At 37.6% G+C, this 24,304-nt stretch overlaps 1 protein-coding gene across 3 annotated transcripts in view; it reads right to left on the bottom strand.

The window, feature by feature from the left end:
- The window catches only part of unc5ca (unc-5 netrin receptor Ca), a 250,279-nt gene extending 226,175 nt beyond the window's left edge, over nt 1-24,104 (bottom strand). For all 3 annotated transcript variants that reach the window (XM_058070370.1, XM_058070372.1, XM_058070371.1), the window contains exon 1: nt 23,701-24,104. In XM_058070370.1, coding sequence (XP_057926353.1) covers nt 23,701-23,839 — 139 coding nt within the window. In that variant the 5' untranslated portion in view covers nt 23,840-24,104. The remainder of the gene's footprint in view (nt 1-23,700) is intronic.
- Between the last annotated feature and the right edge of the window lie 200 nt (nt 24,105-24,304).

Below are 24,304 nucleotides of genomic sequence, written 5' to 3'. Positions count from 1 at the left end.
TGTTTTTGTTTTTCGTTTGTTAAAATATAGTTTTAGACTGTGCCAATAAATAAATAAACAGCCAATAAATAAACAGCCATGGCCCGCAGGTCGCAATTTGGGCACCCCTGATTTACATAATTCATGTTTTTCATCACTCTGGCTACTCGGCAGAACTATAATGAGCCAAAGGCTGTGCTGCACTGTATTTGTTTATCTCACCGTGTGGTAAATTTGTACTGTATCAAATACTCTGCAGTGAAAAATCACATATAAATACATGCACTATTACACTCATTTTACAGTTCTACAACACTGGCAAGGAATTTTCACAATTTTCCCAACATCTCAAGAAACAACACATCTCCAGACGCCCAACTACATATAGTTGAATGTCATCACATACAGACACACAAATGAACACACACAGTGATGTATTCCCAAAGCAGCAGACAACAATCAATGTCAGCCAGTCACAGTTCAATGAGCAGACTCCACAACGTGACTCCATTATTACTGACTTGTTTAAGCAACAACAAGGCCGTGACAAACACAATGAATCAATACGCTGCCGCACAACTCTCACCATGTGTGTGCCTGTTTCACATATTGGAGCAACTAGAAGGTGGGGGAAAAAAAGGTCCATGATGATTAAATGTTTACTTAAACAAACCTATGATGCATTTCTTAACCAATGGCTGGATTTCCTACAGCTAAACTAGCTCAACGGATGCATTATCCAGACTTTTTCCGGCAAACTATCTCACCTTTGTGAGGTGAAAAACTTCTCTTTGCTCTTTTTTCCATATTTCTGTGATTATTCATTCATTCATTCATTTTCTACCGCTTTTTCCTCACGAGACAAACAACCATTCACACTCACATTCATACGTATTGACAATTTGGAGTCGCCAATTAACCTAGCATGTTTTTGGAATGTGGGAGGAAACCGGAGTACCCGGAGAAAACCCACACATGCGCGGGGAGAACATGCAAACTCCACACAGAGATGCCCAAGGGTGGAATTGAACCATGGTCTCCTAGCTGTGAGGTCTGTGCCGCCCATTTCTGTGATTATTTTTGTAATAACAAAACAACATTTTAAAGCTTTCCCGTAAGTCATTACGCCTGAGAAACACATTCACTGGGGAGCTGCAATGACGTCAGCCTCCCTCTGAGTTTTGGGCCCCGGGTCCTGTGGCTCCTCGTGGTGGACAGAGGCAGTACTGCAGTGTCATCCACCATTTTGTAAGATTTCTATGCTCCTCTAATGAACTTTAATGAAAAACTTTAAAATGTTCATTCATTCATTTTCTACCGCTTTTTCTTCACGAGGGCACGGGGGTTGCTGGAGCCTATCCCAGCTGTCTTCAGGCAAGAGGCGGGGTACACCCTGGACTGGTGGCCAGCAAATCACAGGGCACATATAGACAAACAACCATTCACACTCACATTCATACCTATGGACAATTTGGAGTTGCCAATTAACCTAGCATGTTTTTGGAATGTGGGAGGAAACCGGAGTACCCGGAGAAAACCCACGCATGCACGGGGAGAACATGCAAACTCCACACAGAGATGCCTGAGGGTGGAATTGAACCCTGGTCTCCTAGCTGTGAGGTCTGCGCGCTAACCACTAGACCGCCGTGCCGCCCATTTCTGTGATTATTTTTGTAATAACAAAACAACATTCCCGTAAGTCATTGCACCTGAGAAACACATTCACTGGGGCGCTGCAATGACGTCAGCCTCCCTCTGAATTTTGGGCTCCGGGTCCTGTGGCTCCCCGTGGTGGACAGAGGCAGTGTCATCCACCATTTTCTAAGATTTCTATGCTCCTCTAATGAACTTTAATGAACAACTTTACAATATTGTTGTGTTTTAAATTTTAAACTCAGATTGGTATGTTTCTATTTCAGGGTACCCCTTGCATTAGAGGACTTCATAAGCCCGAAATGTCCCTCAATCAGGGGCAAAAGTATCTTTAGGTACGTGTACACTTTGTTGACGCTTCCTTTCACCTCTGAATGAAAGTTCCAAAGAACAAAGAGCGCAGAAGCAGCCGAGAAATAGAGATAAAACTAAAAGGCAGCAAGGGGGACAAGAGGGGGCAGACGCAGCACAACCAACAACAATGGAAGGATTTGGACCAGCTGCAGGAAAGGCGTCGTGGGCATTTGCCTGCCTTGACTCAGCTGCTTTCTCCTACTTTTAGCTCTGAATGACATTTGTGAGAACAACTTTTCAAAGTCTTTTTTTTTTTTTTTTACACCGTCTTTTCCTCAACGTGTGTTTTGTTTTGACTGCGACTCTCTCTCTCGCTTTGCTTCCATCAGGACGGCAAGAAAAAAAAAGGAAAAGTAGGGGAAAAGATGAGAGGGAGTCCGGAGGCGACACAAATAGAGATGGACAGCGCATGGAAAAACAGAGGACGTCTTTTGTGTGCTTTTGATGTGGTGAAATCACCCTGCAGTGACACCGTGACACAAGCCTCATGGCTGCTCACATGAGAAGTCGAAAAAAAAATATAAAACAAGTCATGCAGTATGCATGAAGTCATAGCTGCAAAAGCTGAAAGATATAACTTACAGATGGTCGCATGCCAGCCGGCCAGGAACACGGCATCACAGCAATTGTGTGCAGCTGAGTGCGTGGTGGACGCTCCGCAATACGTGGGGTGCTTAGAGGGACACCGCCATGAAAGGTGAGGACGCCGCCCATCGTACAGTACAGCCAAGAGGGAAGGCGTGAAGGCGGGAGGTGTTGGTTTGGTTGTGATTTGTAATGTTAGAACTTTATTCCCATAATACTTTAATACATAATAATACCTTTTCCCCATATTACCAAAGATTTATCAATTATAACAAATGGTGAATGAGGTTTGTTTTCTGCGGGAAAAATAACTTATTTTGGGAGAAAAAAAATATATTATTATATATTATATTAGCATACTATTAATTATTATAATATATATATAAGATATATATATTATTTTATTATACATATGTATAATATATTATAATATATTAATGAATAATATATTAATATAATACTATTTTTTTCTCCTAAAATAAGCTATTTTTCCTGCAGAAAAAACATATTTATATAATAATGTATGTATGTATTTAATATGTGTGTGTGTGTATATATATATATATATATATATATATGCCCCACATGCTAAATAAAACACTGCCAAAGATCCTCTACTCAACAGACCAACCACAAAAACAGCCAAAGATCTGCTATATGACAGAAACATTCTGTAAAAACATTCAAAGATCCCGTTTATGATAGGAGCGCTCAAGCTGTATAACTCTAGTCAAAGATCCTCTATATGAGATGATCACTTTTCTGATTATCAAGCTCTAAAAGCTGAGTATATGACAGGAGTGCTCTTCTGTTTTTAAGTAAATACTGCAAAAACATGAGTCAAAGATCCTCTACATGACAGGAGCATTGTGTAAAAACGTTACTCAAAGATCCTCTATGTGACAGCAGCACTCTTCTGTTTGTCAGTGCCTTCTGAAAAACACTAGTCAAAGGTCCTCTATTTGAAAGGAGTGCCCTGCAGTCTACCACAAAAAAAATTCTGTCAGGACTGTTAACTGTTAAAATGTTAAATTTCTAAGTTTAACATTATTTTATTTTATTTTATTTTATTTTATTTTATTTTATTTTATTTTATTTTATTTTATTTTATTTTATTTTATTTTATTTTATTTTATTTTATTTTATTTTATTTTATTTTATTTTATTTTATTTTATTTTATTTTATTTTATTTTATTTTATCAATTAAAGAAATTGCGTATGGAAATTTAAAAAAAAAACACAATAGGCCATGAAGTAAACAGATTGGCCATGAAATAAGCCAGCGCCTTCTGAAAAGCGCGAGTCAAAGGTCCTCTATTTGAAAGGAGTGCCCTGCAGTCTACCACAAAAAAAACATTCTGTAAAGACTGTTAACTGTTAAAATGTTAAAATTCTAATTTTATTTTATTTTATTTTATCAATTAAAGAAATTGCGTATGGAAATTTAAAAAAAAACACAATAGGCCATGAAGTAGACAGATCGGCCATGAAATAAAACCAACAATTTAAAACACATCATGCAGTAAAAATGATGTAAAATATATTCAGCGTTTCAAAGAAAAGTCCACACTTAGGGTCCAGGAAGTGGAAACTAATCCAAACAAGTCTTGCAACGCGTGTAGCAGGGGTGAGGAGATGAGAGTCAGACCTTGAGAACTAGCAAACGTCCAATATGACGGGTTGGAATGTGTCCACGCCGCCCCTACTGGAATCTGATTGGAGGAACATTGGCAACATTTGGAATTAAGATGACACACCGGCTTCATTTAATTCGATGCAGCGTTGATGGAGGAATGATGGAGGTGTGTGTGTGTGTGTGTGATTGGCAAGCTCATTGAGCCACATGTCATTGGACAAGGGAAGTGTTATTGCACCGTGCCGTACACCAGCTGTGCCTCAGGAAGATGATGATTATGATGATGATGATGATGATGATGATGGGCAAATGGAGAATAAAAAGGGGGAAGACATATCAGCATAATACCATTGTGTGCTCAAAAACCTTCTGGGATTGTTTTGGTAATTTGGTAATCAATATAAAGATGCCTTAAACACTGCCCGCTCACGATACTACTCCAATCTGATTATATCTAGTTCCAACAATCCTAAATCCCTCTTTTCAACAATCAACACACTGCTAAAGCCAAATGACAACTCCTCCTCATCCTTCACCACCACCAAATGCAACAACTTCTTAACCTACTTCCAGTCCAAAATTACCAAAATATACAGCTCCCTAAACCCCCCCTCGACTCACTCGCTTCCTCCTGACCCTCCACTATCTGGCTCCACCCAACGACTCTCCAAATTTACACCTATCTCACCCGTGCAACTCACTAAAATACTAACCGGTATGAAGACTCCAACATGCTCCCTGGATCCTATCCCTTCTTCATTCATCAAACCCTGCCTCCACATCATCTCCCCGCTGATCACAAGTATCATTAACTCCTCCCTTATCACTGGATCCGTCCCACAGTCTCTCAAGCTGGCGGCAATCACCCCCACACTCAAAAAGTCTGGTCTCGATCCCAATAACCTCTCCAATTTCCGTCCCATATCCAACCTCCCCTTTCTGTCCAAAATCCTTGAACGTGTCATAGCTGCTCAACTTCAATCTCACCTCAACTCCAACAGCCTGTTTGAATCCTTCCAGTCCGGTTTCCGTCCCAAACACAGCACTGAAACAGCTCTTCTTAAAATCACCAATGATCTTCTTCTCTCCTCCGATTCCGGCCATCTTACCATCCTCATCCTCCTAGACCTCACCGCAGCCTTTGACACCATTAGCCACTCTATCCTCCTGTCCCGCCTCAAAACCAGCCTCAATATCACCGATTCTGCTCTGTCTTGGCTCCAATCATACCTCACCAACCGTCAACAGTTTGTGCACATAAATAGCTGCTCCTCCTCCATAGCCCCTTTACCTCAAGGTGTTCCCCAAGGTTCGGTGCTTGGTCCTCTTCTCTTCATCCTCTACATCCTTCCACTTGGCAATATCATCCGTCGACATGGCCTCAATTTCCACAGCTACGCTGATGATATTCAACTATACATTTCTACCACCTCCATCAACTCCAACATCTACTCCACCCTCACCAACTGCTTAGCTGATATCAAAACTTGGATGGAACAAAATTTTCTCAAACTTAATAGTGACAAAACAGATATTATCATCATCGGTCCCAAAAACACCACGGCGCCCACCCATAATTTCCATCTTCAATTTGACAGCGCCACCCTCACTCCATCCCCGCTCATCCGCAACCTTGGTATCCTCCTAGACCCCACCCTTTCATTTGAACCCCACATCAAACAGTTAACCCGGACTGCATTCTTTCATCTTAAGAACATAGCCCGACTCCGTCCATCACTTACATTCTCTGCCGCTGAATCCCTAATCCATGCATTCATCACCTCCAGAATCGACTACTGCAACAGCATTCTCTACGGTACACCATCCAAAACCCTCAACAAACTACAATATATTCAGAACTCCGCTGCCCGCCTCCTCACCTCCACCCGCTCCCGTGAACACATTACCCCTGTCCTCCAAAACCTCCACTGGCTTCCCGTCCCCCAACGCATTCACTTCAAAATTCTTCTCATCACCTACAAAGCCCTCCACGATCTGACCCCCCCATATCTCACAGACCTCCTCCATCCACATAATCCCCCGCGTCCCCTTCGCTCCTCAGACTCCAACCTCCTGGCACTCCCCTGTAAGACCAAGCTCCGAACCTGGGGAGACAGAGCCTTCTCCATCGCTGCCCCCACTCTCTGGAACTCTTTGCCCCATTCACTCCGTGCTTGCCCTGACCTTCCCACCTTCAAAAAACAACTCAAAACCCACCTCTTTAAATCTGTTTTTAATGTCTAACCTTCTATATCTGACTGCTGTGCCCCGCCCCCGCTTTTTTAACTGTGTACTAACCAATGAATGTTGTATTTTGGTGTGTCTTTTATTCTGTTTACTTGCTCTATTCAACTTCATTCTTTTGTAAAGTGTCTTTGAGTATCTTGAAAAGCGCTATACAAATAAAATGTATTATTATTATTATTATTATTATATTAATTGAGATTACAGTAAATCTGGCTTTTTGCAGGGGGGGGGGGTTAGGTTATGTTCTTTCTTCAATTGCCATGGTTCACTTGCGACACCATCCACATATACTTCATTCATTCACAGGGTGCTGGAGGCGGGGTACACCCTGGACTGGTGGCCAGCCAATCACAGGGCACATATAGACAAACAACCATTCACACTCACATTCATACCTATGGACAATTTGGAGTCGCCAATTAACCTAGCATGTTTTTGGAATGTGGGAGGAAACCGGAGTACCCGGAGAAAACCCACACATGCACGGGGAGAACATGCAAACTCCACACAGAGATGGCCGAGAGTGGAATTGAACCCGTGTCTCCTAGCTGTGAGGTCTGCGCGCTAACCACACGACCGCTATGCAGCCCTCCACATACACTTATTAAACCTATTTAAAGGGTAAAATGTATAAGCACTCATCATTAATAAATGTAAGATGATTGATAAACATGTGGAATTGCAGTTAGCCTATCACTAGTAGGGTCATACGTGTTCGCAGAATCTCTCCGAAATCCGAAATTGTGGTAGAATCTCCTGACAAACACTTACCCGAACTAAACACGCCTCTCATCATGTGTGAATGGAAGAAAACAGAAAATGGAAATTTGCCTTATGACCCATGAACCCAACACTAGTAGCATAAGGCAGCTAACAATGCACTTAATGGGATTCAACCTCTAAAAAATATTATTTTATTGTCTTGTATACATACCATGACCATGTAGTAACTAGAATAAAACCATTTTGGGGCCGATAAAGTGGCCAATATCTAAGATATCGGCCGGTAAAGAGCAGTAATATACATATACTGTACATGGACATACATTGTTATAATACCCAAAATATGATTTAACACAAATGGTAATGGTTTAATTTCATTTGAACATGCATCAGATTACAACTGAATGCATCACATAATCAGTTCCCAGTTCCACATGTCCAAAAGGAGTAGGAAGAAGCAAAGCTTATTAAATCCTACCCCTCCATCTGGTACTTTTACAATCAGTAACTGTTACACTTGTTCACTTCCTGCTTTCCTAATATAGTTACATTTTTTTAATTGATTTATTTATTTTAAAAAAACAATTTAATTTTTTTAATTTAATTTTTTTAATTTTATTTTTATTATATTTAATTTTATAATTTTATAATTTTATAATTTTATAATTTTATAATTTTATAATTTTATAATTTTATAATTTTATAATTTTATAATTTTATAATTTTATAATTTTATATGGTGAGATTAAGTGCAGCAACTGTTGTAACATCCCGGATGCGCTTTATCTTCCGATGTTAGAATTATTCAAAACAACATAATGCTACGTACTGTATGTTCATATGCTACATTCATGCTGTGGCTAATCTAAGCAAAGCTTATTAAATCCTACCCCTCCATCTGGTACTTTTACAATCAGTAACTGTTACACTTGTTCACTTCCTGCTTTCCTAATATAGTTACATTTTTTAATTGATTTATTTATTTTAAAAAAATAATTTCAATTTTTTTTAATTTAATTTTATAATTTTATAATTTTATAATTTAATAATTTTATAATTTTATAATTTTATAATTTTATAATTTTATAATTTTATAATTTTATAATTTTATAATTTTATAATTTTATAATTTTATAATTTTATAATTTTATAATTTTATAATTTTATATGGTGAGATTATGTGCAGCAACTGTTGTAACATCCCGGATGTGCTTTATCTTCCGATGTTAGAATTATTCAAAACAACATAATGCTACGTACTGTATGTTCATATGCTACATTCATGCTGTGGCTAATCTAAACAAAGCTTATTAAATCCTACCCCTCCATCTGGTACTTTTACAATCAGTAACTGTTACATTTGTTCACTTCCTGCTTTCCTAATATAGTTACATTTTTTTAATTGATTTATTTATTTTAAAAAAACAATTAAATTTTTTTTAATTTAATTTTTCTAATTTTATTTTTATTATATTTAATTTTATAATTTTAAAATTTTATAATTTTATAATTTTATAATTTTATAATTTTATAATTTTATAATTTTATAATTTTATAATTTTATAATTTTATAATTTTATAATTTTATAATTTTATAATTTTATAATTTTATAATTTTATATGGTGAGATTATGTGCAGCAACTGTTGTAACATCCCGGATGTGCTTTATCTTCCGATGTTAGAATTATTCTAAACAACATAATGCTACGTACTGTATGTTCATATGCTACATTCATGCTGTGGCTAATCTAAGCAGAGCGTATTAAATCCTACCCCTCCATCTGGTACTTTTACAATCAGTAACTGTTACACTTGTTCACTTCCTGCTTTCCTAATATAGTTACATTTTTTTAATTGATTTATTTATTTTAAAAAAATAATTTCAATTTTTTTAAATTAAATTTTATAATTTTATAATTTTGTAATTTTATAATTTTATAATTTTATAATTTTATAATTTTATAATTTTATAATTTTATAATTTTATAATTTTATAATTTTATAATTTTATAATTTTATAATTTTATATGGTGAGATTATGTGCAGCAACTGTTGTAACATCCCGGATGCGCTTTATCTTCCGATGTTAGAATTATTCAAAACAACATAATGCTACGTACTGTATGTTCATATGCTACATTCATGCTGTGGCTAATCTAAGCAAAGCTTATTAAATCCTACCCCTCCATCTGGTACTTTTACAATCAGTAACGGTTACATTTGTTCACTTCCTGCTTTCCTAATATAGTTTAACTATAATTAACTATAATTGTATCTCTTCAGGGTTTGCATTCACAACAATCATAAAGAAAGTTGGCTCCATGTTCCAAAATGTATATATTGTTATCATTTACCCAGTAGTTATATCATAACTTAATGTTGCGCTCTGTCTGTCTGTAGATTGAAAAGTGTGCGTGCAATGTGAACTTCATCATGAAGGTTTCCCACCCGGGAGGTCACATTCATATGGCGGGTAAATGAGAAAAGTGCACTTTTGAATAATAACAATAAGAAATGGGAAATGCAAAGTTTGCCTTCCGCAACTTGGTTATTACACTTTTAATAAAGGAACGCATCAGGGAGAGACAACATTGAAAACTATGGGGAATAGTAGGAGAATACTATTTATTATATTTTCTTTCATATTTTCTTTGCAATTGCTTGGTTATTTAGTGAAACAGCTTTATCCTCATTTCAATATTAGAACATATTTCTAGAAATGTCACTCAGGCCCCCTTTGCGTGTTTGTTACGCCATAGTAACTCATTTATACATACTTCACTGAGTTATTTAGTTAGTTATAATTTAACTTTACTGCAATGAATATATGATAAAAATGCAATTCCTATTAATACAATTTTAAATGTAAAATTTAATTCAAATTAATCAATTTTGTAATTTTTTTCAGCAAATTAAATATGTACAAAAAATATAGTGGTTAATTAATAGTGTTTTTAATTTAATAAATAATTTATTTAATAGATTATTTAATTTGGAATTTAATAATACAATTGTGTATTTGTAGAATTCATGTTAATATTGGAAAATTACCAATAAAAATATAAATGTAATCTAAAAATATCTGAAACTTGATTAATTTGGTGTATTTTTGATTTTAATTTCAATAAAAAATACAATTACAATTCTAATTGTAATCTAAAAAATTATGTATGTTCGATTTTGGCTTTTTTGCAGAAAAAAACGTTATGCCGATATTGTCCAACTTTCAATTCCTGATACCGGTATCAGCTGACACTTATACCGATATGTGTAACATGACATATGTGTTGGATACAGCATCGCTTTTCATGATCGGGAAAAAATCTGTGACCGATATCAACCGATATCACATTTTCATGCTGATATCAGGCCCAATAATTATCGGACATTCTTATTAAAAATAAAAACTGAAATATTAAAGCTTATATTGCCAATTTGTATAATAATAATAATAATAATAATAATAATAATAATAATAATAATAATAATAATAATAATAATAATAATAAGAATAAGAATAAGAATAAGAATAAGAATAAGAATAAGAATAAGAATAAGAATAAGAATAAGAATAAGAATAAGAATAAGAATAAGAATAGCATTTTCGTTTTTGTTACAATATTAGACAATGGCACTCTTGTTTGCTCCAGGGCTCCCCCTCCAGTTCTGGAGTGTAATGGCGTCAAACCCATTTCTAACGTGCGTGATTATTTAGCATTAATGACACGAGAGTTGTCCTGGCTGGTCCACCATTACTATATAGCACTCAAAGTAGGTGATGCAGGGTCGCCACGGCAACAACCAAACTACTATCCTCATAAGGAGCCAGTGTGGCTTCAATGTAATTTTGCATTCCATTTTTGAACAACACACTTTCTCTGCTGCGCGTCCTCACAATCAAACTTGACTAGTTGTGACTCAGCAGCACGTCCGTAAAAGTACATGCCCACTGACTTATTTTTCATGGGTTTTTATAAACTCTTTGCTTTGTTTTCATTGATCTTACACCCACGCGGATTTTGTGTACCTGTGTGTGTGTGTGTGTGTGTGTGTGTGTGTGTCAGCTCTCCCAATTGTAACATGTATTGATATTTATTGGAAAACACAACAAGAAACAGAAAAGAAAAATCTTTGGGTGGACCTGAGACCAGTCTTTTATATGTGGACTCTGATTGGCTTTGGGGTCTAGCCAGGTCCATCATGGTTCTTCTAATAGTCTTCGTATTTTATACAAAGTTCACTTTTGTTTGTTTACATGTTGACATATTATGAGTAAAGAGTGAAAAACGTGTTTTATTCCCAAATATTTTGCATAACGGAGGATCTAGTTGAAATATTAAAATTAAAATATCAAAATTCATTGATTCAGCATTGTATTTTTGTTTTTTTTTCCTTTCATAATGATAATACTTTTGATTGCCATTGTCAGTGAAGGTTACACAAAGCGCACTGGCATGCTCTGCTAAACTAAGCTAATTCACACATGGTAAGAGGCGTGTTTAGTTCGGGTAAGTGTAAGAAAATTCCATTTTCTGTTTTCGGATGCCAACAACATCCTCTCCAAGTCTCCTCTTCGCTATCACACTTCCTGCCCCCCCCCCCCACACTCGCCTTCACTATATGATCACCTTCCTTTTTCTTTTTTCTCTTGTTTAGTTTTGCAGTGATGGTTTCTCTCCTCGCTAACCTCTCTGCACCCACAGTGCCCCTCTGGGGGGGGGGGAGGAAGGTGGTTGAAGCAGGAGAAAAATGTGTGCATGGATAATTCTGGCAAATAACAATGCCGTCCACGCACAAAATGTGCCACCTCAGCAATGTGCTGCCCATATTCATTAGCGACTTTAGAATGCTGTTGAAATGAATCAAAGCAAAGTGCTTACATGTGGTCTTGTCACCCGCTGAGTAAAATATAGTGCTTCCTTGTTGGGGCTGCTTGGAGCTTAATATTGTACAAGTGTGTGCTTGGAGAATGTGTGTGTTGGGGTCAACACGATCTCAACTAAATTTACTGTGCGGCATTCAGTGTCTAATGCAGGGGTCTCAAACTCAATTTACTTGGGGGCCACTGCAGCTCGGTTCTGGGTGAGACTGGGCCGCATCAGGCATCAGGTTAAAAAAAAATACAAAAAAAACGCATTTATTAAAAACAAAAAAATTTAAAAAACTTTGATTTGGTTCCAATTTTCTACAAGAAAAGCTCTGATAAAAGATTCCACTGTTCTCAAATATCTTATTTTTCTACACAAAATAAGATGACAAATAAATAAACAAATCAAGAATAAAGAAAATCAATCAATCAGTAATAAATAAATAAATAAATATAATAATAATAAAACGGCAAATAATAAAAACTTAAGAAACCACATATAGTTGGTGGGTAGACAAATTATTTTTTTTCAGATTAAAATGAACAAAGCATTATTAGAGCCCTGTAGACATGACAAAACACGACTATAGTCACATTTATACTCTTTTTATTTACAACATATTGCGCAACTGCAGGGTCTTGAGACACATGCTAACTCGCAAACTAGAGAGCTAGCGACCTAAATGGTAGCCTTCAAGTTATTTCCTTTAAACTTAAATAGCCAAAAACTTACCACTTCCACACGGATAGGGAGGATAACTATTAACAGTTATTTAACCTTTAACATGAACATTAATCAAACGTAATAATTTTTTCTGGGTACATGATACCATACAGCATCCATATCAAACTTGCGCGGGCCACATTTGGCCCACGGGCCGCATGTTTGAGACCCCTGGTCTAATGCCTTGTTGGTAATGACGACGATGGATCCCACACTTGTTTATCATATACACAAATCCCTCCTTTATCGCAGTTAATTGGTTCCAGAGCCAACCGTGATAAATGAATTCCCACAAAGCGGGATTCCTTATGCTAAGAGTCCACTGGGCTGGCGCCAGTTGGTGCCAGTTCACGCCAATGCAATTTGCTGTTGCGCCTCGTGTCGCCAATAAGGTGCCTAGTGACATGCGGTGGCTCAAACTGCCTCCCAACTGGCTCGTGGTGGCCTGTAACGGCGGCAAAAATTGAGTTTGGCGTTTTCAAACATTTCAAAATGTTTAAAATCCATCAAGTGGAACCAAATGTCGCAAACAATGCGCCTATTGGAATCCGCTGGAATGTAATGACGCGAGCCAAGTTGCGCCAATGATTCTAGGAGTCCACTGGCCCGGCGCCAGTTGGTGCTAGTTTAGCATTAGTAGCATTAGAGTTATAGCATAGCAATCCTGTTTACAACCTTCTTAAATACGCTTTTTGCAGAACATGCAAGTAGCAATGAAAGCAATTAGTCAGTGATTAATCGATTATCAGATTAATCAACAACTATTTTACTATTCAATTGATGTTTTTTTTTTTATAAAAATGTAAAAGTATTTGACTGCAAGGAATATCACAGGCAAAGTATTTCTCTTAAATCTTTCTCTCATGGTATGACGTAGAATTTTAGCGACATTTTTATCCATTTTAATATTTTGGCATACCTTGAAAACAGGAACCGACTGCTACTTGGGAGAAACCTGGACCAATGCACTCTTGCAATGTTATTTGTATCTCTGTCTATTTTTTTTTTTTACATTTTTTTACAATCGATCCTCAAAAAGAGCAAAACGGTCCCTGTGCTTATTTAAGGAGATGAAATCATATCTTCAGAGGCAGAGAAGTGGTCACTAAAGCCTCGGGTAGATCCATCTTTTCTGACATTCCCAAAGAGAACAAAGTAGTTCTTCACCCAAGACGGACACACACTTCTTTGTGTGTTTGTGCAAAGTGCAGACGTAAGCGCCTGCGAGGTAAAACGTTACAGTGGTGATTATGGTAATTATGGTTTCAGGTTGGGTTGAGTACTCCACTGGATTACCGGTTGAGGGGGTTGCTGGTATGTGAAGATTTTTCTCTCCAGGCAGAACCAGAACTTACTTACACTTACATATAAATACGATGACACATCAAAGATATGGGGTGTCTAAAGTGTGGCCTGGGGGCCATTAGCCTGCAGCAAAGGTGAAAAATATCAGCAAAAATAAAGTCAAAATATTAACAAAAAAGTGAAAAAGATGTACACAACAGTATGAGGAAAAATTAACATCCTTTTAATCGCATACACTTGAAAAAGTAAAACAGAAAATATTTTTTTTAGCTTCATAATATTATTAGTGACAACCAAAACTATTATTGGAATCTAATGCTACGATAACAAAAATATTAAAGTAAGTAAAAATATTACGTAGTAGTAAAAAAGTAGTAAAAATATTACGGGAATAAAGTCACAATATTACAAGAAGGAAATTTACAGGAACAAAGTTAAAATAGCAGCAGCAGAAATAAAAAAAACTGCTGTAATTTTACCACAAAGTCAATATACTAAGACACAAAAGTCAAATTCTAATGAGAAAAAAGTAGACATTTTACATGAATAAACTCATAATGCGATGAAGAATAATGTCATTTTAATTGAGAACAAATATTATTATATTAAAAATAATATTATTATATAATATTATTTAATAATATTATTATTATTTATTTTTATTTTTTATATACATTTATAAATTATATATATTTATTTTATTATTTTATAATATTATTATATTATTATATAATATTATTTTTTAGAGTTGTAATATGACAAAAAAAATCGTATTTTGGGGAAATTAGGCTTGGGAAGTATTTATAATATGGAAATAAAGTCATAATATAATATTTTGAGAAGAAAAATTTGGAAAATTTCAAAAAAACAACAGCAAAAATGGAGGTAGAAAAACAGCAAATAGCGACATTCATACTAATAATAGGCTAATTGATAAATGATCACTGTTGCATGGTTAAACACAGCCAGTTATCATTACATAACATATGCATATACAAGAAAATTGTACATATTTTGGGCCCAAATTCAGCATTTTCCATTATAAAAATGGTTAAACGTACAAAAAAACAAACGTACAAAAAAACATGTATATGTAATATGTAATGTAATGTGATATGTAATAAAATATCTGTGACGTGTGTGCCTTTAAGAGGCGGGGCCTGCAAAGTGACATTGATGAGCCAAAAGCCACAAAAGCCACTAAGTGGGCTATCAATGCTAACACATGAGGTCTTATTTACTGTAGATATTTCTATTATGGCAACTATATTGGGTAATACAAGTGTAAAAGTGACTACAGGAGTGCTATTTTATGTCTAGACGGCTCTAATAATACTACAAAAACATATTTATAAGGTCTTTAATGGGTTTTCCATGCTCGAGCCATCAAAATATTCAATTTATAAATAAGGATTTGGTCAGGTCTGGACCAAATAAACTGAGGTATTTGACTTCTTAGCATATCTACACTGGTTTCAAAAACACTGAAGTGGCCCTTATTATGTAGTCCACACCAGAAAAAGTTTGGACACCCCCGATATCAGGGGTATTCTGTGTCCTCGTGTTCTGTGTTTGGGACAATACGCTTAACGAGGAAAAGAATCGGGGGTCCCAGCCGTGCTGGACCCCCCGCCGTCACGGCGCATCTTCATTTGTCAATAGGAGGGCTTGATTACATATTCATGATGAGACAAATAAAGACCCTCTTGCTGCGACACACAAACACAGCCAGCAGCCATCTGCCGACCGTGCCGGCAGCCCTGGAGGAAGCGTTCGCTTCCAAGTGACACGCCACGACTAGATTTACACGACACTAACTCTATAGCGCAAAATATCGAAATAAATACTCCAATTACCACAAACACTACATACAGTACTGGAGTACTGGAGTACTGGAGGCAAATGAACTGTCGAGGTCTCATTCGCGTCAAGTCAAAAAACTTGAGGTGACCTTTTAGTTGCATTTGAAGCATCCTGACGTCAAATTAGCATCTTACTTAAATACGAGCTAAGCACACTAATACGTTGGCGTTAATCCAAAGCGGGTGTCAAAGGACGACATGGACCCGGCGGGACAGGAGACGGGATTAAAACTGAACAGGTTGTTTTTTTGCACCCTCTGGGGGCCTCCAGTCGGCGATAAGATGCTGCTAATTTCTGAGGCAAATAAAAAAAAAAAACACCTTGCCCATTTATTACAGGTTTTACGGTACCGAGTTAAAAATGGATATATAGACCACAAAGGGGAGAAAACAAGACATAATGTCTACAAGGCGAGGTGGCGCTTTACCTGTGTTTGCATGTGTGCATATGCACAACACACACACACACCCCTCCGCATCACTGACTGATGAGTTTACACACCCACCCACGCACACACACACACACACACACACACACACAAGGACAATATCCTTCTGCTCCTGGGACTCCCGTCAGTGCCACAATATGTCCACTGTTTGGGCTTCATGCTAATTAAAGAGAGTAAATCCATGAAGAAGGAGACAGAGTGGGAGGGAGACAGTTGCAAGAGGACGGTGGTTAAAAAAAAAAAAAAAAAGTCTGAGAGCAGGAAGGAGGAGGGCAAAAGCAGGACGGCAAGAAGTCCGTTCACCATGACATTTGAAGTTGAAATGATCCAAATAAAGTAAATTTTCACTTAAAACAGCTATTAAAATGCACACTTACTGGTTTTCAAAGCAAAAATAACGAGTGGAAAATAACGCACTTCTCCACACACACACACACACACACTAGGTAAAACAAAAAGGCTGGAAACCAGAGCCCCAAATGAGGCCTCGGGTTTCATGCGCCATGAAAAATTCATCATTCCAGATCCGTACATGAAACTCTAGAAGGAATTAGGGCCTGATACGTAGCTGGGGAGGAGAGACAGCCGGGAAAGGAGAACATTTAGCATCTCCTACGACTAGCTCCTTTCCAAACTCTCCGGGGGGTGAGGGGGGCATCCCGGGTGTTCCCCTGCAGAGGATGCAGACACGCTGGAGGAGGTATTCACGGTGTTGTGCTTAATTGGACATAATTGTTGTGCTTGCCTTCCGTGTCTTTTCATGAGGTTTAGTAGCACACGCAAAGAAAGAGTTGCCCTTTAGAGTACAAACAATCATCATATTTCTATCCACTGACTTCACTTCCTCACTATGGCAGTAGAACCATGTGACGTCAACAGCCAATCGTGAACAAAGGTGATGATAAAGCCACAAAAGTTCTATTAAATATGATATTGGTACATCATTTTTAGAAATACAAGAATATGGAAACATGTCTTGGAAAATACAAAAAAATTATTTGAGAGTTACAAATTTTAATAAATTGGTTTTAAAAGATTATACTGCATAGACATTTTTATTTAATTTAATTTTGATTTAAAATAAAACAAATACAACAATTATAATAATAAAAACACAAATAAATTGGAAACATGTGATTAAAATTAAATGCAAGAATATGGAAACATGTCTTGGGATATACAAAAAATTATTTGAGAGTTACAAATTTTAATAAATTGGTTTTAAAAGATTATACTGCAAAGAAATTTTTATTTAATTTAATTTTGATTTAAAATAAAACAAATACAACAATACAATAAAAAACAAATAAATTGGAAACATGTGATTAAAACTAAACGCATTTTTTTTCTTTTTGATGAATTTACAAATGAAACTCAATAGAATTATCATTATTTTATTTCATTTTATTTAGTTTTATACAGTATTTTGCCTCCCAAAATCTTACTAAAAACCAACATTAATTCTAATAACAAAAATCAACAATATGGTCAACATGGGCATTATTCTTTATTTTGTTGCATTCTTTGTATTTGTATTGTACTGGTTCGGAAAGGTGAAAGATGTACCTAATGTTGTGTCCTGTGAGTGTCCATCAGCTATGGTGGTGTAACCATTGGAAAGGCAGCCTGCCAAAAACCCTCATAAAAAGACAACTCGAAGGTAGGTAGGAAGCAAGTAGAGCCGTAATGTGATGTGTGTACAAGTTAAAAAAAAAAAAAACATGAAATGCACCAGCGTGTAGGCGGACATTTTTCACAGTCCATCATAAAATGTAATGAGTGAATGAGAGAGAACACAAGGCCGCAGGCAAGGAGGAGAGGAATGGAGAGAAGGGAGGGGTGGTGAGAAAGGTCAGTAAAAATGCTTTTCCGTAAGCGGAAAGAAGAGACAGAGGTGGGCGGGAAGGAAAAAAGAAAAGTCTCATCACGGCCCAGACCTTGAAAAAGAAGAAGAAGAAGAGGTGAGGCAACTATGCCATCACAAGCAGCGGGAGGCTCGTCCATACAAAAGCGGGCCAGACGCAGTCAAAGACTTCCTTTCACGCGCACGCGTACGCTCACGGGGATGGACGTCCACAGACAAAATGCGGCATTGTTGGAGCTGCGGCGTCTCTTGCCGTGTGTGTGTGTGTGTGTGTGCGCGTCAGTCAGCTTGTCGAGTCCAAGTGGAGTGATCAAAGCTGGTACAAACCACCCAGAGAGATCTCCCCCCTTTTCCTCATCCATTCATCTCGCCCGTTTTCCTCCCTGTATCTTGCAGAAACGGCAAAAATTAAAATTCCTCCAGAAAATGCGAGTGAATGGTGACAAATGCTGTCACCGGACCCAAAATATCAAAGAAAGACGAGAATTACGGACAATGACACTGGTGGAGACCTCCCAGGGTGTCACGTAGCGAACAAAGGTGCCCTCTAGTGGCTGTGTTATACATTATATCGCATCTGAAGCTCCTACATTTACAAAATCATCGTCTGATGAGTGTTTTTACTGAGGAAAATAATAGCTTGAACTATTTAGAGTCTTGTTAATTGTTAATATACATACCTAACCTGGATGTGTTGCATAACCGACAAGCTATTAATGATACCAACCAACTTGCCTAAAAGAAATGCACAGAAAGTCCAAGTTGTGCCTCATTAACTCAATGTCATCCTTCCTCCCACCAGTTAAGAATAACCACCTTGCATATTAGAAATAGAAAGACTCAAAATAATCCACAAAGTCAAATCTCAAGCACGCACAACGTACACATGCCATATAATCAGTGTGATCATTCCTCCCTCCAGAAATGAATGATAACCTCCACATTGCTTCATGGAAATGATCAGAAAGACTTGAAATAATGTGGGAAGTCAAGCACAAGGTACGATTGCTTGTGCACAAACATGAATGTGTCAAACAATACGATCACTCCTCCCACCAGTTATTAACAACAACCTCTACCTTGCATAATGGAAAAAACAAAGACTTGAAATAATATGAAAAGTCAAAGCGCAAGGTACAATTGCTAATGCACGAACATTAACATGTCAAACAATAAGATCACTCCTCCCGCCAGGTATTAATGACAACCTCTACCTTGCAAAATGGAAAAACAAAGACTTGAAATAATATGAAAAGTCAAAGCGCAAAGTACTATTGCTAATACACAAACAACATAGATGTGTCAAACAATAAGATCACTCCTCCCACCAGTTATTAATAACTTCTACCTTGAATAGTAGAAATGAAAAAAAGCCTTGAAATAATGTGACAAGTCAGAGCACGAGGTAAAATTGCTTGTGCACAAACAGACGTGTCAAACAATAACATCACTCCTCCTACCAGTTATTAACGACAACCTCTATCTTGCACAATGGAAAAACAAAGACTTGAAATAATATGAAAAGCCAAAGCGCAAAGTATTATTGCTAATGCACAAACAGACGTGTCAAACAATAGCATCACTCCTCCTACCAGTTATTAATGATATCCTCTGTCTTGCATAATGGTAAAAACAAAGAATTGAAATAATATAAAAAGTCAAAGCGCAAAGTACAATTGCTAATGCACAACCATTAACATGTCAAACAATAAGATCACTCCTCCCACCAGTTATTAATAACTTCTACCTTGAATAGTAGAAATGAACAAAAAGCCTTGAAATAATGTGACAAGTCAAAGCGCAAGGTAAAATTGCTTGTGCACAAACAGACGTGTCAAACAATAACATCACTCCTCCCACCAGTTATTAATGACAACCTCTACCTTGCAAAATGGAAAAACAAAGACTTGAAATAATATGAAAAGTCAAAGCGCAAAGTACTTTTGCTAATGCACAAACAACATAGATGTGTCAAACAATAAGATCACTCCTCCCACCAGTTATTAATAACTTCTACCTTGAATAGTAGAAATGAACAAAAAGCCTTGAAATAATATGAAAAGCCAAAGCGCAAAGTATTATTGCTAATGCACAAACAGACGTGTGAAACAATAAGCTCACTCCTCCTACCAGTTATTAATGATATCCTCTATCTTGCATAATGGAAAAACAAAGACTTGAAATAATATGAAAAGCCAAAGCGCAAAGCATTATTGCTAATGCACAAACAGACATGTCAAACAATAACATCACTCCTCCCACCAGTTATTAATAACTTCTACCTTGAATAGTAGAAATCAACAAAAAGCCTTGAAATAATGTGACAAGTCAAAGCACAAGGTAAAATTGCTTGTGCACAAACAGACGTGTCAAACAATAACATCACTCCTCCCACCAGTTATTAAGGACAACCTCTATCTTGCATAATGGAAAAACAGAGACTTGAAATAATATGAAAAGCCAAAGCGCAAAGTGTTATTGCTAATGCACAAACAGACGTGTCAAACAATAAGATCACTCCTCCCACCAGTTATTAATGACAACCTCTATCTTGCATAATGGAAAAACAGAGACTTGAAATAATATGAAAAGCCAAAGCGCAAAGTATTATTGCTAATGCACAAACAGACGTGTCAAACAATAAGATCACTCCTCCCACCAGTTATTAATGACAACCTCTATCTTGCGTAATGGAAAAACAAAGACTTGAAATAATATGAAAAGCCAAAGCGCAAAGTATAATTGCTAATGCACAAACAGACATGTCAAACAATAACATCACTCCTCCCACCAGTTATTAATGATATCGTCTAGCTTGCATAATGGTAAAAAAAATGAAAAATTTACTTTTGGACTCCCAAAACATTCCCACCATGAACATAGCACAGATCAAGCTTTGCCAGTCGGGCCATTGGGCGGTTTAGAGTGACCAATCCAACTGGCCCATTTGCCTATTTGAATACTGTCCCAGCTGTAGTCAGAGCGCCAAGCTGTGAACCCTGAATGGCTGCGGTGCACCATGGGACAGGATCACAGCATAATGGCTGACAGCAGGAGAGCTCTGGCAGTATCATAATGCCAACTGCACACACACACACAATGAAACACCATGAGATCCCCACCTTAGTGTTGTCACAATGCCAAGTTCACGCACACATAGAAAAATCACACAACTCCCACGTACAGACATGTTGGCTGGCATATAAGTCCAAACACACACACATAGCATCCTAAGTTGAGCTAACACGCCTACACACCGACATCCACGCATACACACACACGACTTCAACACACTGGTCTTAGACCGAGCTTGAGTGCCAACTATTTCATTTTCAAGTGAAAAAGGCTAAGCGTCTGTGTACGACGTGTGTGTGCCACTGCGAACCAACTGCCGATGGAAATATGAATCATGTCGTGTAACCAGAAGCTGAGGAATGACCCCGGTAGAAACACAACCTCCAATTCCGCCAACAACCCCCCCGTCGCCACTCCTTCCAGCAGCTGAATGGGGGAACGTGGCTGCGACCATTCAACGTGTAAACAAGGAGACCTTTCACCGTTTTGGACTATCTTTAAATATTGACTTTTTTTTTTTTAATAAAAGAGAAACAAGCCCAATGGAGTTCAACTGGTAAAAAGCTTAAAAGGATCTGAATTAATGGAGAGAAGTGAATGTTACGTGTACAAAAACATCAAATATAATGATTAAAAAAACTAAAAAAAACACTTGAAGGACTTTAATGAGGAGATGTACAAGTACTTAAGTACTTATCAACTTCTTGGCTACTATGAACACAATTTTTCATGTGGTAGTACATTGTTTCCCATAGGAAAGCATGGAAAATTATCACTTCCAAGGTCAAACTGCCACCATCTTTTACATTGATAACTGTCATAAAAGTGTATAAAGAAGCCAAACTATCATACTTTGATGCGTGACACAGGCATTCTGTTGCTTGGGATAAAAGTTTATAAAGAAGCTAACGAATCATTGCAAAAAAAAAAAAAAAAACTCCACTTTTATAAGGAATGCCAAAGTACTGGGCAACATTTGGGTCCATTTTTCCCCATAAGAAATAATGGAAAATTATCTGCTCCAGTGTCAAACTATGCCCATCATAAACCATTTCAGCACTGCTCTCACTGAAGTGTAAAAAGAAGTTAACCACTATTAACTAATTCACTGCCAAAGTAACATAGAATCAGTAATAAAGTTACATAGTATACTCGGTTACACTTTCACAAGTCAATACTGTGTGTCTGAAAAGGAGTAGGGAGAAGCAGAGCTAATGCATCCAGTATACGTATAGTAGTAAATAAAAGGTTAGCTTGTTTTAGTCGACCACAAATCTAAAAGACATGGACATTTTTTCCATGTCATTGTGTTTGGTGTGTGGAAAAAACTCATTTTTTTCGACATGTTTCTGTGTCTTGTTCATGAAAGAAACACTGCTGTCTTGTAGTGTTGTGACCCTGGGGTCAAGTCCACTACAATCAGCGACAAAAAGTCATCCAATACATGACTTTTATTAGTTTTACACCAAGTATCTTAATTAAAAGTGGAGTCATTCCAGACACTTCAAAAAGAAATTGTGTCCATTTATCCATTTTCTATCACCCTTGTCCTGATTTGGGCCGTGGCTAAGCTGGAGCCTATCCCAGCTGCCTGAGTGTGAGAGGCGTGCGACACCCTAGACCGGTCGGCAGCCAATCACGGGACACATACAGTATACGCAAAGAAGCACATCCACGCCTATGCGCAAGCAATTTCCTGGAATGTACCCGTAGAAAGCCCACGCACACACATGCCCAAACGGGGATTCGAACCCTCGATCTCCTCACATGCCAACCACTGAATACACACACACACAGAGAAATAATTTTTAGTCTGTTTCCGATGCAAAAAGCACACATTTGTTATGTTTTTGGGAGGGAGTTTGTGACTTGAGAGCACTGTATATACGATATAGCTAAGGTACGGGTGTCCAAAGTGCGGCCACAGGACTACTGGCAGCCCGTAACTCATGTTTTATCGGCCCGTGGCACATTTTAAAAATATATTTAGAATTAGTGGTACAACAAAGATGTAATGTAAGGGGGAAAGTTGTGTTTTTTTTTTCTTTAAATATGCATAACTTTTTAGCATATTTAGCATTTAAGCAAGCACTAGCTCCATGGGGGACACCCAAAATATGATTTATATACTCTAAAATGACTTTAAAAGTATATTACTTCAAGTGTAAGTATAGTCTTCAAAATGGGTTTTATGCAAATAATAAAGTGGATTATCATTGAGGAGAAATGCGTGGAGAAAAATCACAATTTGCACCAAGCTTCTGCAAGTAAAAGGAAAACCTTCAAAGATATATACAGTACCCCCCCTCCACGCACGTCTTCTTTTCCACGCATCTTCCACACACACAGTCATTAAGAACGCCACACTAACTTACCCTGGCCGAGTCCTGCGTGGACGAAGCAGCCCAGCAGCAACAGCAGCAGCAGCAGCCGCGAGACGAGGAGGACACCCGGCGTGGCGCACCTCCACGACCCGAGTCCAGCTCCATGGCGTCTCTGCGCACTTCTCCCCATATCAAACACAAGCAAACTCCTCAGTCCACGGCGAGGGGATGGAAAAGAAGAATAATACAAAAAAAAATAAATCACAGCTCCCCCAGTGAGGGGGGAATGAAGATGAGGGGTCGTGGGGAGGAACACCCAAAAAGTGCAAAAATATCAATAGGATGCGAAGCCTCCGCAAATCCTCGGGTCCAAATAGGCGCAGGTTGGACTGAATGGGGTCCTTACACGCGTGTCTGTGCACGGCGGTTGTGACTGACTCTGAGAGGACGCTGACTCTACGTGCACAGAGAGAGAAAGAGAGAGAGAAAGAGAGAGAGAGAGAGACTGGTTGGGGGAGTGAGAGATGCCGCCGCCCTCTGAATGCATGCAATATATTTATTCCGGAAATATCTATACTTTTTAAACATGTACATTTTTAAAAAGGTCAATTTAGTCCTCTGAAGCACTTGACCGCTAATAAAGTGCCTAATAAGA

This window comes from Doryrhamphus excisus, chromosome 4 (genome assembly GCF_030265055.1).
Source record: "Doryrhamphus excisus isolate RoL2022-K1 chromosome 4, RoL_Dexc_1.0, whole genome shotgun sequence".
Lineage (NCBI taxonomy): Eukaryota > Metazoa > Chordata > Actinopteri > Syngnathiformes > Syngnathidae > Doryrhamphus > Doryrhamphus excisus.
This window is presented reverse-complemented; position numbering and strand designations above follow the sequence as displayed.